This window comes from Fulmarus glacialis, unplaced genomic scaffold (assembly GCF_000690835.1).
Source record: "Fulmarus glacialis isolate BGI_N327 unplaced genomic scaffold, ASM69083v1 scaffold32458, whole genome shotgun sequence".
In the NCBI taxonomy this organism is placed as follows: Eukaryota; Metazoa; Chordata; class Aves; order Procellariiformes; family Procellariidae; genus Fulmarus; species Fulmarus glacialis.
Window position 1 is genome coordinate 4559 of NW_009226852.1, and position 14254 is coordinate 18812.

A 14254-nucleotide genomic window follows, 5' to 3' on the forward strand; every position below is an offset into this window, starting at 1 on the left:
GTGCCTAAATGTCCAAATATTATGTAAACAAACCTGTTTTTCCAAAACTATGCAGAAGACTCATGAGTCCAAATAAAATATAAAATATAAATCTTAATTGCCATATCAGCCTTCTGTTGGCTAATGGCTTAGTAAATTAGGTGGAATGTTATGGTCTGATCATGAATGTTCATTGTTTGAAATATTCTGTACAGTAGGAGCTGTATCTAGCCCCAGTAAAGTTCCAAGATATGACTGGTCTCTAGGATCCAACATTTGCTCAGGCCTTACAGGATGAACAATATTTGCAGGTTGTGGAGTAAGAGTATATTTCTCCAGAAATGATAGATCTGTTGCTCGTTGATAATCTGTCTGCTCAGGTTGTGGAGGAAGAATGCCATGTGATGGAGGAGTATGCTGTACTAGATCAGCTTGCGGATCAGACATCTGAACTGGTACCAGAGTCACAGGCACACATACTTCTGTAGATACATTCTGTAGCAAAGTTTTGGCTTCTGATTGATATGCTTTGGACTGTTCCACATACTGTTTAGCCTCAGTTTGGTAAACTTTGTCATCAGAGGTGTACTGCACTGGTAAGGAGACTAGCTTTTCCTCTGAAGAAGATGTCAATGCCTCTTCTGCAGCCTTCGATCCGTGAACATGATCAATATGATACTTCAGCTTGTCTTTTCGTTTAAATGTTGCGTTGCAGTGTTGGCAATTAAAAGGTCGAGCATCTGAATGAATAACCATGTGTTTTGTTAATGTCTTCTTAATTCTAAAAGACTGATTACAGATTTGACATTTGTAGGGTTTCTCGCCTGTAAAGACAGAGAAGAATTAGTTATTCTGAGTAACACCATGTCACACATAAATACGCAAATACATACATGGATTATGGCATAGAGACCTAGTATAAAACAATTTACTGAAAACAAAGAGCATGTTTAGCATCAATTTTGGAATCAACGGAGCCATTAGAAGTTTGTTTAGAAGTTATATTAGCATACCCTTCTCCTCACATACAATTCTCTCAATACTAGGGATTTCTATCAGGTACACACAAAGACAATCAGAATATAAACCAAATAAAAAAGAACAGTCTTTAAACTGTTATGATACTGGTATTAAATGAGCTCAATTTGTACTTCTATACATTTTGAAAGGACAATGATTTCCCTAAACGTAAGGCAGGAAAACCAAAGTCAAACATATAAGGACATAAACCTTTCCAAAGGATTTCAAATGCTTGTTTAGATTATCGCTTGAAATGTATATTCTCTGGACCACAAAAATGATTAGAAGGTCTGAGAAAATTTGGCAAGAACATAACCAGTAAAGAAGTAAATTTGGCAAGAACCAGTAAACTAAAGGAGGAGGTGTAGAGAGCATACCACAAGCCTGTGTTGAGCATTATCAATATTTCAACTGATACGTTCAGAAGGTAGTATTCAGGAATGACCAACATACGAGAAAGAATAAAAAGTCTTGCTGCTTCCTGCTACTCTTGCCCTGAATGCTCAACAACCATAATGAATTAAGTAATTCCATCAATGTTGATGCATAAAAATACATTCCTACATATTTTGTGGTTTTGTTGGGATTTTATTTTTACCTGAATGTGTCCTAAAATGCATTTCCAAACTTGATTTCCCTTTAAAAACTTTCTTACAGACTTCACACTGGTGAAATGTTGCTTTATATCTTTAAAGAAGAAAAGACATTTCATATTAGATACTTTTTTTTTTAAACCAACTAACAATAAAGCTATATGCACAGTCCTTTCTGAAATCTTTAACTGCAAAATAGCTGAACATCAAAGTTTCCAAATTTCCTCACTTATGTTCGTATTTCCTGGCATCTGCAAACCAATAAGGTCAATTAAGATTCTTTTCGATATTCAATCTTATTCTCTGTTGAGATTGGCATTTAGTATTCAAAGAGCAAAAGCCACTAAAACTTCTTTTCTGACCCCAAAAATATCCTTAAGTAACAGTTTTTTCCCAATATCCACAAGAGGCTTTCACTTTGGCAGAATTATGCCATAAATAAAGTACTAGGAAAGGTTTAGGCTACTGGCTACCAAGAAAAAACAAAGAGAATAAGCAGATAATGTACTATACTTTCAACACAGACACATCTATCATGGCTTCTACACAATGCTAGCGAGTACAAGCATTTAAAACACATTATTTGGAAAAAAAACCTAGGTCTCAATTTATTTGAAAATCTCTGAAAGGCTTATTTTTGGAGCTCAAGAATTTAAAAACCCTATTGCATTTTCAATTTATAGACATAACTTGGGTTTCAAAGCTTTTACCTACTTTCAGAGCCACTAATCTGCTACCAGCTTCTAAAATACCTAAGCGTGGGATAGTTCTCACAGTGCTTAAACGATGTCTAATAATTCAGTCCTAACTAGTCTGCAATGACAATATTACAGCAAACCGTCCATTTAGAACAACACTGAGACAGCTAATTGACAGATTAAAAATTGATCTTTTATGGTTTTATTTTATTTACTTAATTATGCTACAAAGAAAACATCTTGCTTAAAACGTGAAGGCTATTTTCTGACATCCACTTCAAACCGTAATAATAATATCTCTATCAAGACTGAGGTAATGAGCATGACAAACACAGAGACTACTAGAATTCTGCACGAACATGCAAATCCCAACAAAAGCAGTTACCTTACAGAAGTATTTATGCAGTTATAAAAACCCCACACTTACTTCTGCCAAACTTTTTCTCCTAGATGAACACTTTTATAATGAACAGTAAGGTGATCTCTACGGCCAAAACATTTTCCACATTCCTCACACTGATGTGCTTTTTCACCTACAAGGGCAAAATTCAATACATTTTGGTTAAATCTTCTGGAACTTATTAAATGTCTAAGAGCTGTAATTGTAAGACATACAGTAGATCCATGTTCACAAAGTCCGCCAATCAAGCTCTTCCATACCTTACTCAGAGAAGGATTCTCTGTTATCAAAGAACAAAATTCAGGAAGTAGGTTGGTTCTGTCAGAGTAAGGATTTTCACCACTTGACTATTACTGACCGTTTGTCATTTCTACAAAGAAATTCATGTTCATGAGTTAAGGGACGCTTCCCCAAACACCCACTGCATGAGAGGTACAAGTGAATGACTAGGAATCTACTCTCTTCATTATGACCCGAAATGTGATATCTTCAATAATTCAGGGGCTTTAAAAGAGAAGTTTATTTAAACACACCAATTATTTTCAGCTACTAATTTCTAGAACTTAAAATTACATCACAGTATTTATCTTTTTAATTATCCTGATTTACATAGTTACCTTTTTCTTTTATGCTGCTGTTTAAAAGTATCTTGATTCTTTTTAGTCATCTCGAGATCTTCCACAAAGTGGCAGAATATTTCTTCTCATGTAAGTAGGAGGAGTGTGGACAGTCAAAGAATGTAACTTTCTAGAGGGGGGGAAAGCAAATAGAGTAGAAAAGAGGATTTTTTTTTTTTTGTACTTGAGTTTTCAAAGATTTCTTTATTTTATAGCAGACATTATGATTTCGAACACCAAAAAAGAAGCTGTCCTTCAAAATAAAGACTCAAGAAGTTTAGACTCTGATCACTTCCATATTTTCATGCTGCCTAGAAAGTATTTTGCCTCCTAGAAGGCCACATTTCCTTTGGAATCTGTTCTGAAAAAGGAAAAGTCCTAGTGAATCTTCGCTCTTCCTATACGTTTGATAAACTTTCTGCTCTCAGTGCAACAGAAAGATTTTTTTTCTTCCTCCTGATCATCCCCATCTGGCTGTTCTCAGGGTTGACTCCCACCACCTTCCTTTCTTTTCTCTTCCCCATAACAGAGACTTCAGAAACACCTCTTTGATGTTCTTACATTAAAGTGATCAGTGTACAAACTTTGACAGAGACTGTGACAGCTTCTTCTGTGTTGTGGTAATAATGTTTCACACAATTGCTATTAAAAAAAAGAAATCTGAACTCATTAAAAAAATCCTCCTTTTTCACTTTTGCTTTTTTTTGTTATTATTTTTAAAGCAATTCACTGTTACATGTTTTTGACTGTCCCTCGGCTTTCTATGTTAACATGGAGGAAACACTTGGCTTTTAAACCTTGAAAACATTTAAGATTAACCCCACTTTAGTAGACCTTAAAAATAGTGAGAGGAACTTTTATCAGGCCTAAAACATTGCATGTACTGAAAAAAAATCCATAATTAATTTTTTATTTGATCTTATTTCAAAATAGTAATTTCGAAGCCAATTTTCAAAGAAAATGCCTACCTGAGTGTATTTTTTTGTGTTTTGTCAGATGGTCATGCCGAATAAATGTTTTCCCACATTCTTCACATTCATATCTCTTGTCATCATGGTGGACTCTTAGATGAAGTCTGTATATTTAGAGTCATAAATATAACCATAAAATGTAATTTTGTTAACTTAAATCTGTACTGCTAATTCAATGCAAAATACCAGAAAACACACGCTCTAATGCTTCACAAAATATCAGGAAATAACTTTCAGTTGAGGTATGCTTAAACTGCTCTTAGAAAGCAAGAGAGAACAGAGCTAAACTCTCATATCTGACAATTTAGCAGGATATTTCAGTTGTCCGCTTATTTTCTCTTCGAATAACAAAGATGCAGAAGTTTTAGATGTGCAAGAAAGTCAACTTTGATACAAGATTTGTATGGGATTCTGTCTGTGTTTAAACCACTAACGTCTTGTATTAAAAATTAAATGACTTCTTACAGGTTATTAATGTATTTTCAATATTTAAGCATGTTTAAAGCATTTACTAATGCCCTCAGAGTTGGAATAAATCAAAATCCATACATTAAGAAGAATTATGTTGATAATATGAATGTATATATGTCACCAAATAAGTGAGACAGTTTAGCAGCCTATTTGATAAAAATCTGTACCTGTAAGAGCTTCCATGACGAAAACTCTGCCCACAAATACTGCAAAGATGAGGCTTCTCTCCACTGTGAATTCTCAGATGTTCTTTCAAAGTTGTTCTGTTTAATAAAGGCAGTAAAATTTAATTTTAAGCAATGTCACTGCCACTTTAAAGTGAAACAGACTATCAGTTTCTCAATTTCTTTAACTCTCTTGGATCATAATATATCCAAATAACTGCATCAATTTATTCAGATACACACACATATACACACATTCAAAGGCAGTATGGCAACCTATCTACTATTTATTGAACCAGCTGGGTCTAGAAACAATATAAGCAAAGAAACAAAACATTGTTCCAACATACATTTGGACAACATAAAGAAAACATCAATTTCGACACTATTTTCTATGTAATAATTTCCTTGTTACTATATGTATAAAGCTAGAACCTTAAAATCAGACTTGAAGGAAATCTAGATCATGGATGTTAATTTAACTTAACTCAGCACAGAACTAATTTAAATACATATATATTTATACACACATACGTATGCAAGTCTACTTTTTACTATCTCCTTTCCAATGTAAAAAAAAAAAAGTGCATGCAGGTGAAAATTCCTCTCAAGCAAAGGAATCAGACAATAAAATTACTGTATACACAGCTGGTAAGTGTGTGAACTAAACAAAAGAGAAAATTCTTTGATCTCCTTCCAGTACTTACTATAAATATTATTTTTCAGAGATATTTTTTATGTTTTACACAAAAATTTTATTTTTATTTAAATATTCAACTGCCTTACATAACGTAAATGAAACTTGAAGTGTGTAAACATATTGATGTTTTTTAAACAGAAATTCTTCTTGCAGTTCAAAGTGAGCTTTATAGAGTTGAAAGACTACCTGTGATTTATAGCTTGATTGTTTACTATTTCATTATTGCATTAGTGCATTTTCTTTTAACACATGCATACCCTATTGACCAAGCTACTAGAAAATACACACCACCAACAAAACCCATTAGGGACAAATCTTCCTCTTACAATACTTCTGGGGGTCTTTGCCAGTCATTGGAAAAAAAAACTAAAAATCAAGAAAACATACTGCAGTACACAAACTCAGATCTTTTCATATTCCCCAAATAGAACATAACTAGAATCTTAGTCACAGTTATTGAGATGAAGCTGTATTCTGTCAAAATAATAATAATAAAAAAAAAAAGGCTTATTGTTTCAGAACCTAAACACAAATCACCATTTGGAAAACTTAAAAGATCTCTTTTATAAAGCAGTGCAAGACACCTGCACTGAAGCCATGTTAACAACAGTTTAAAATTCACATTTTTTTCCCTCATATGTGTAGAATAGAAATTGGGAGCGCGGGGTCGGAATCTTATTTCTACAGCTTTTCTATGCTCTTTTTCTATATACTAGAATTTATGAGCCAACTTTTAAAGCTTCTACTTTTCGAAGTGCTAAATTAACATTTTTTCTCTATTTAGAGAAGCAGCAGCAAAGGTTGTACAGTATTATTCCATCTTCCATGAAACCGTGTTTGTAGAAGTCTAATTTCTTCTTAGTCGTTCTCACCAGTGTTCCTCATCTTCCTGTCCTCGTCAGTATATTTACCAAAAAATCTATGGCAGAAAACTCCTTCCCAAACAAATGCAAGATGTTCTTGCACAACACAGGAACCCTAAGTGAAGTGAATTAGAGGTCAGACTTTCTCAATATAGTTCCGCCTCATAATTAATTACCTACAGTTGTCACCCTTAATTTTAGAGGTCATCAGAAAAATCACATGCTACCTGTGGCTCTGACACTACCTTTTAATACACTAGCCCTCTGAAATGGTCTCATTTATATTAAAAACTCAAAGCTAAAACATTCAGAATCAAACAAAGCACGCTAAACATTTCTCTGTTCTGCTGAAGTTCAAGTAGTCATGCAACTCCTTACCGTTCCCTAACAGATTTTCCGCATATGAAACATGTCCATTTTCTCTTTCCTCCATGAGTACATTCTATATGGCGTTTCAGATTTCCTGTATCATTAAATTGGCGGCCACAAATATCACAAGGAAAAGGCCCTACAAGGAGACAGACACACATAGTATTAACTATCAGTTAAACAAGATGCACAGACTGGTTATTTGTGAAAACCCTGATGAATTTACAAAGCAAAACTTTTGCTTAACAAATTATTAATGTTTAATACAGTCAGCATACTTCTATTAGACTTTGTGCACTTTCTGCTTGAATAAGTTATTTCTAATACCTGGTATTTTGGCAAGTTTCATGATTGTAAAGCAAAAATGTAGAATTAATAGTCAAATGTAATTAAGCCCACTTACACTGTTTGAAAAAACAAATTCCCATTATATCACCAATCTAGTTCCTACCCGGAAAAGTAATAAAAAAGTCTTTGGAATACTTCAGAAGGAAAGAAGTTGTCTTTGGAAAACTTCAGGAAGAATCTGACTCCATAGTTGTGAACTAATTTCATGCAAAAAAGTTTTAAAACAAAACTAACCTTAATTCTTCTTCCCCGTCCCCTCCCCCCTCCAATTTTGCATTTATTTAGGTACAATACAATGCCCCAAAAAGACAGCTGAACAGAAAAGTAAAAAAAAACCAACAAAAAAAAAAAACAAAAAACAACTCCCCCACAAAACTGGAAAAGAGAGAACTAGAAAAGGAGGTGGGATGAAAACCAGACTGATCAGGACATACAATGGTGGAGGAAGGTTTTACTTTAAATCTATTGTTTACATGTCAGAAGGAGGTTTCTATACCGAGATGGAATTTTTCTTGATGTTTCAGTCTTGCAAATCGGGATTTAAAGTGCTCTTCACAGTAGGTACATTTAAAGGGTTTATCCTGAGAGTGAAGGATCATATGCTCTTCTAAATGAGGTCTTCGAGTGAAAGATTTCTTACAAATCTAAAACGATAATACACTTTGTCAAAGATACACCAGTTATAACCAGATTTTTTTTCCTATTCATAAACTCTAACAGTTCAGTTCATCTGCTCTCTGCAGCAATGTAAGATTAAACACGTATTCTTCAAAAGCACACTCTATCCCAACTTGTAAAGCCTTGCAGTCAACATCAAAAAACCTGTGTTCTACATAAACCCTAGTGGACTGCACTTAGAAATTAGGATGCCAATCCGTGGCAGCCTAAATCAAACCACTGGCAACTCCTGCATGCAGTTACATGTTCGACCCCCTCTTCTTTCTACTGACTCCAGCCCTTACCAGACTCTTTTCCTAGGGTGTTTCAACACAGTAACTCAGCAGAAAATAACCCAACAGAAAAAAAGTGAATAGCTTTGGCTTGGTTTTGGATGTTGAAACAACTCAGTTGGACTGTGGTAAAAGCTGCTGTAGTATAAGCTATTGTAGAACTAGAGTCATACCTGTTCCTTTATTTCCTCTGGGAAATTCTCTGACAGCATGCATTAAAGAGAAAATGCCAATACCAACAAAGAAATATAACTCAAAATATATTTTAGAGACACAGAAGTTTCGCAATGGTAAAATTATGAGAGCTTTTTAGTACTGTTTTCAGATTAATCAAAACCTAAATGTACAAGAATTATTGGTAGTCATTAAAGGAAGCATGCAGTTCAATTACAGAATCGAAACCACAGCTCAAATTTAAGCATTTAAACTAGGTATTACAATTTAACATCAAGGTCCTATGCTTTAACATAAATCAACACTGTGCTCACTGATCTCACTGTGAAGCTGTTGCCATTGTTTATAATAGCTGACTATCATACTAACTCCCATACATTGAATCACGCAATCAGTTTCTCAGAGCACACCTGAATAACACTGAGAAAATCAGAAGCAACAACTTTATTTGTTTAAAAACTTATTAATGTTCAATATAAGTGTAAGAAAATCCCATACCTGTAAAAAATATAATAGCCTTCTTGCTTTTCTTTATTATTAATGCTCTACTGTTTCTGTGAATTTGCTCATATTCCTCAAGGATTAAAGTATGATCACCAAATCCTGGTGTTCACACATGGACTACAAGATAAACCAACAACCTGAAGAAATCCTGCAACTTACATCTGCGGCACCTCAGCCCTCAACAACCTGAAAACAAAGTCACAGCTCCTAAGGGTTCTGCTCATTCTCCAGCTGCTATAAAAGCTAAAATTCTACTCCTGCTTTCAATTCAAGTCCATTTTCAATGCACATGAGCAGTACAAGAGCAGCGACTCACTCTTTTAAAATTTCTACTTAACATAAACTTAAAATTAAAAAAAAAAACAAACCAAAAAAAACCCAAACAAAAACCAAACCAAAACCAAACCACAAAGTGGAATTTACCAAAACATTCACCTAGTAAGAGTACCTTGCGAGAAATGAACATCAACAATGTTGCACAATTGATTCCCACTATTAAAATGTTTCTTATCTAATAACAAACAGAATCTGTAATACATTCACACAATGTAACTTCATCTGGAAAGTAACACCCTTTGGTCAACCATGTAGTACCTCCAACCATGGGACCATCACCAAGCAGACTGAACACTACAAATTTCTACAGTTCGTGTCTCCCAACCTCCTACTATATGTTTATAAGTGGAAGTTCACAAAGCGAGCAAGATTAATAATTTTGTTACGGCACTTAATATTACAGACATACAGGGGCATATAGCAGTTTGCATAAACAAAACAGCTGCCCGGGGGGGTAGGGGGGGAAGTAAACTGATTCCCTTAAAAAAAGCCAACCAAACCCAACATTTGAAACCTTAAAACATTATTTGGCAGCAAACAGATAGAGAATGGAAGTTCTACACACTCCTTTTTACAATAGATGTAGTTTCACACATATATCTCTCCTGGGGAAAATCAAGGAAAGGTCTCTATGATTTTACAAATAGAGGTAAATTTAGTACAAATTTACAACTCTGTTGATGTCCACATGCAGCTAAACGAGAAAGTGTTTCACATTTAACATACATTTTCCTCACTATTTTGAGAGCCTTCTGAAAAAATGTACTTTATGGTCAGTGTTTGATGTGCATAATTAATGGTAGAGCGAATACTCTCTTTTTAAAGTATTCGTAACACTCAAGTCTAACCATCTGCAAATTGATGTATTTTAACAACGATAGTAACTGATCACATTAAAAAATAGTGCCTTCAGCTGTTTTAGATTTCAATTTGGTATTATCTACCTGGTCACAAGCTGTACATACAGATAAAGTTCAGTCTTTAAGTCAGCACATAAAGAGGAAATTTATACCGTCACTTACAAAGCTCACTGAGATTTCACAGAAACACATACCACATTTTCACTTAAGTATTCAAGTCACAAATCATAGTATCTATATGAAAAAAACAAAGGTACTGAAGTATTACTTACATCACATTTCCAACCTTCACTCTTTGTCTTCTTGATAGAAAGAAATTCTTGTACATTCTCTGGATGAAACCTAGGAGAAAGAGAAGCTGAAAGTAGCTATAACTTTCTAAGATGAAGATCACTAAATATCCATTTCTAAACTTTACGTGTGATGAAAGTTGATCACCAAACCAGCAGAACAGAATACTGATAATTAAACAATTCTAAAGGCACAAGTAACTGGAAAGCAGTGTTGACTGTAGACTCCTGTAGAATCTTATATGACAATTGGTAAGACAGAGGACAGTTTCAATTATAATGCTTTATGGATATTTACAAAGAAAGAGAAAAAAAGCAGTATGTAAATAATAATACCTTATAATTAGACCTGTCATAAACAAATTATTCACCTAAAAGAGTCTGCATGGAAATGGTTTATCCATCTATTATCATCAACAGTATAGCATCAACATCTAAAACCAAAGAAGGTATTTTACTCTTCCTCTGAATTAAAAGCAACACAGGTAATTATTAAGACTCCTGTCTTCTGACTGTCTGTGCTAGCTAATCTGAGCATTCTAAAATTTGTAGGAAGAACCTATGGTAGAACCCCCACAGAACCGCTATTGCTATTTAGTCAATCCCTATGCACTCCTTATGGCAGGTTAGTTGATACTGCTAATCCCCAAGTCCTTTGAAAAGATACTTATTTGAAAAGACTGTTAGAGAAATAATGCAGAATATGCTGTGTGCACACATACATCTATCTTTACTTTTGAACTGAAGAAAAGGATTCTTCAGAAACGAGAGACAAATTTGCTCATACTTGCCTCTTCACGTGCTTCGCTAAAGTCTTTTTGCTTGCATGCAGCTTATTGCAGTAGGGACATTTGTGTTCCTTTTTATGGAAGTCAGTATCACTAGAGTGTTTCTTTTTGTGCACTGTCAGGTTGGACTTCGTTGAATAGCGCTGATGACATATATCACACTCAAAAGGCTTCTCACCCGTGTGGACACGTGTATGGCTCTCATATTTGCCTATACAACAACAACAACAAAAAAATGTTAGCATAAACTGTAACAGGTATCACCTACAATATACACATTTGGGGTTTGTTCTAGAATATCTCTCTCAAATGTGGTCAAGATCTACTTGCCTTCCACACACATCTAAAGTTTTCTACTGGTTTACACCACTGAAAACCGCATGGTGATCACATATGAGTTTGATCCAAGGTTCCTCCACACACTTCCATCTTAACCATTTTTAAGATAAAGAGGAAGAATAAGAGGGCTCTGTATTACTGTCAAATCTGTGCAAGAGTTACAAGTCCCTCTTTTTCAACCCTACAGCATACTCTGTTCTTAAGTACTGAAAGTTATACTACTACTTCTTCATTACACTGATTGTGAAGTACCTTTTTGGGACAGCATTGCAACAAACCGGTATTTTTAAGGTACTTTCAAATAACAAAGCACTGAATGAATGATACAGACCCTTGCAAATTATCTATATTTGGCACCCAAGATATTACCATGAGTAGGAATTAACACACACACCAGCCCCACCCCATTTTCATGAACTCCTAAAATGATGAAAGACACAATGTGTCTATTTTAAGAACGCCAAAAATTCCTAACACTATGAGGAACTAATTTTCATTCCTAATTCCCATGATTGAAAGGAAGTCAACACCTTACGTGACCATAATTCAACATTTATTCCAGCTGAAAGAACACCAAAATTCGGGAGTACAGTAGTAATTTACTTTTAATGTGGGAAAGGACAGGAAAGCTGGAATTTTGACTCTTCTGATATCCCAAGTAACTATACACCTAGATTTGACTGTAACATAAACAATCCTAACAGAACAGATTAAGCTGACAAAGTATTACTTGGTATTAACTACAGACCAGAAAAATCAAGCTAGAAATCAGAGTGACTATGTCCTAAGCATCTACACATCATGTAGAACAGAAGAATTTCAGGCTGTTTGACAATGGTGCTGTTTTACTTCAGCAATAATGGCAGCTTTGTTACTTAAAATTAATTTAGCAGAAAATACAGTACAAGTTTCAGACTTATGCAATTTATCATTTAATACGTTGCTATATTTCCCTCCTCTTTCAATGCTGCTTTTACATGCCATGCTACCAACCAGAATCCAGAGCAGTGAAAGAGAAATCAACTTAGCATTTGCAGATTTTTCAAATAATGCACCCAGTTCATTTATTGAAACTGGTTAGCACCACAGGCATAACAACATAATACAATCAGAAAAATTAGCAGCATACTGGATCAGTGAGACCATCCAGAAGTTCTGATTTTCACTCTCTGGCACAGAGAAAAAGCTCAGTTTATTTCCCATACAAATAGCACCACCATATGGTAAAAAGGAAAGAGATCAACCTAACTTGCTCTTACCTATTCGATCAAATTTTTTATCACACTTGGGACACTGCAGTAGTTTTTTGCTACTGCTTTGAATGATGACTGGAGCTAAGCCTTCAGGAATATTTCCCACTGAATCAACTGCCTCAGAACCCTCTTCAGTATCATTCTGTTCTTTTTCACTTTGTTCTTCAGACTCCGAATCTTCACCTGACACTTCCTCTTCCTGTCCCTCTTCATCAGCATTGCATTCACTTTCACTGTCTTCAAACTCGCTTCTGTCAGATGTTTCCTTGTCAGAACTGACTTTTTCCAAATTGCTGTCAGATGCATCACCACTTTCATTGTCACTGTTATCAAATTTAGCTGGACATTTTCGGTGTCTTGTAGAACGTCTAGTGGAAAAGTCAGCCTTCTCAACCATTTTTAACCCATGTTTTCTTTCCAGTGAAAGGGATCTGTGGGCTTTAGCCAAGTGATTTTCTAAGGACTTCTTATAACAGAAATTTCGACCACAAAAAGTGCACTGATGACTATTTAATAGTTTACCTGTCAGTTCATTGAGTGTTTCTACTGGTGGAGGTGCATCAGTTACCACATCAGTCTGTACGTTAGAAACACTTTCATTATTTAGTAACTTCACTGCATCTATGATATCTAAAAATTTTGCTGCTTCCAGCACTAATGGAATTTCATTTTTATATACAAAAAACTCAGAGGTGTAGAGAAACTCAAGCAAATGCTGAAAGACAGAATGAGTTACATGATCTAACGTGACAACATCGGTGCTTGGATTTTTGCTCAAACAGGCATGAAAATAACTACTCCCAACAGCCACTACAACTTTGTGAGCACTAAATTCTTTTCCTTCTACAATTATGAGTAAATCACAAAATGATGGATGTTTCTGTCTATCGTCATTTAAGTATTTAAGTAGATTTTTGTTATACTGCAATGAGCTTAGGAGCTTTCTTTGTTCTAATGACGGTGAAAGTTCTTGGGAAGATTCAAGCTGATCTGCAGGAGCTATTTCTGCAGACTTTGAGACAATTTCTTGTGCACAGTCTACTACGAGAATCTGTTCTGCAGTATCTTTCTCATGGCCAAGATGAACCTTTTCGTTTAGATTTGCAGCAAGCCGTCTCCTTTTCTTCATTGCAGAAGTGCAACTTTAAAATCAGGAGCTTCATAGGTGATTGGCAAAAAATTCTCGTGAAGACTCGGTTCTGTTCCAGACCTTGAGAAAATACGTAACAGTAATTTCATAATCTGCAAAAGAATTACGACAAAAATTACTCTTAACACTTAACTGTAACTTCCTTTTTTATTAATGCTTTCTGTATTTCACTCTTAGTTTTATCCACCCTGCATACCTTAAGCTTTTATTAAATTACTAAAATCTCATCACTTCCCACTCCAGACCACGGCATAATGCTACTCGGAGCAAGTGCACCGACACCGCCTATTATTAGATCTAAAGAGGCGGCTGAGGCTGGTTTTGCTTGCCTCCTAGACGCATAAAGCCTGTGAAATACTCCGGGACGGGCGTACACTGTTGTTATTATTACACCGAAGTGCATTCGCTTCCCGTCTA

The 14254-nt window shown here is 35.1% G+C and overlaps 1 protein-coding gene across 1 annotated transcript; it reads right to left on the bottom strand.

Annotated features, from left to right (window-relative positions):
• ZBTB41 (zinc finger and BTB domain containing 41) lies at positions 1-13881 on the bottom strand. The gene is made up of 10 exons (XM_009582949.1): positions 12694-13881; positions 11099-11306; positions 10290-10359; positions 7690-7837; positions 6855-6984; positions 4917-5012; positions 4276-4382; positions 2718-2823; positions 1598-1686; positions 1-803 (listed from the first exon to the last, which is right to left on the bottom strand). The coding sequence occupies exons 1-10, from the start codon at positions 13814-13816 to the stop codon at positions 160-162; spliced, it is 2721 nt and encodes a 906-aa protein (XP_009581244.1). The 5' UTR covers positions 13817-13881; the 3' UTR covers positions 1-159.
• Positions 13882-14254: the final 373 nt, after the last annotated feature.

Bases quoted from the DNA above. Each gene is read 5' to 3' on its own strand.
- ZBTB41 (XM_009582949.1), bottom strand. From the start codon at position 13,816: ATGAAGAAAAGGAGACGGCTTGCTGCAAATCTAAACGAAAAGGTTCAT. The intron at 7,838-10,289 runs GTAAGTAATACT...TTATCGTTTTAG, and splicing joins GTGAAGGTTGGAAATGTGAT to ATTTGTAAGAAATCTTTCAC. The intron at 5,013-6,854 runs GTAAGGAGTTGC...TTTATTAAACAG, and splicing joins GGAAAATCTGTTAGGGAACG to AACAACTTTGAAAGAACATC.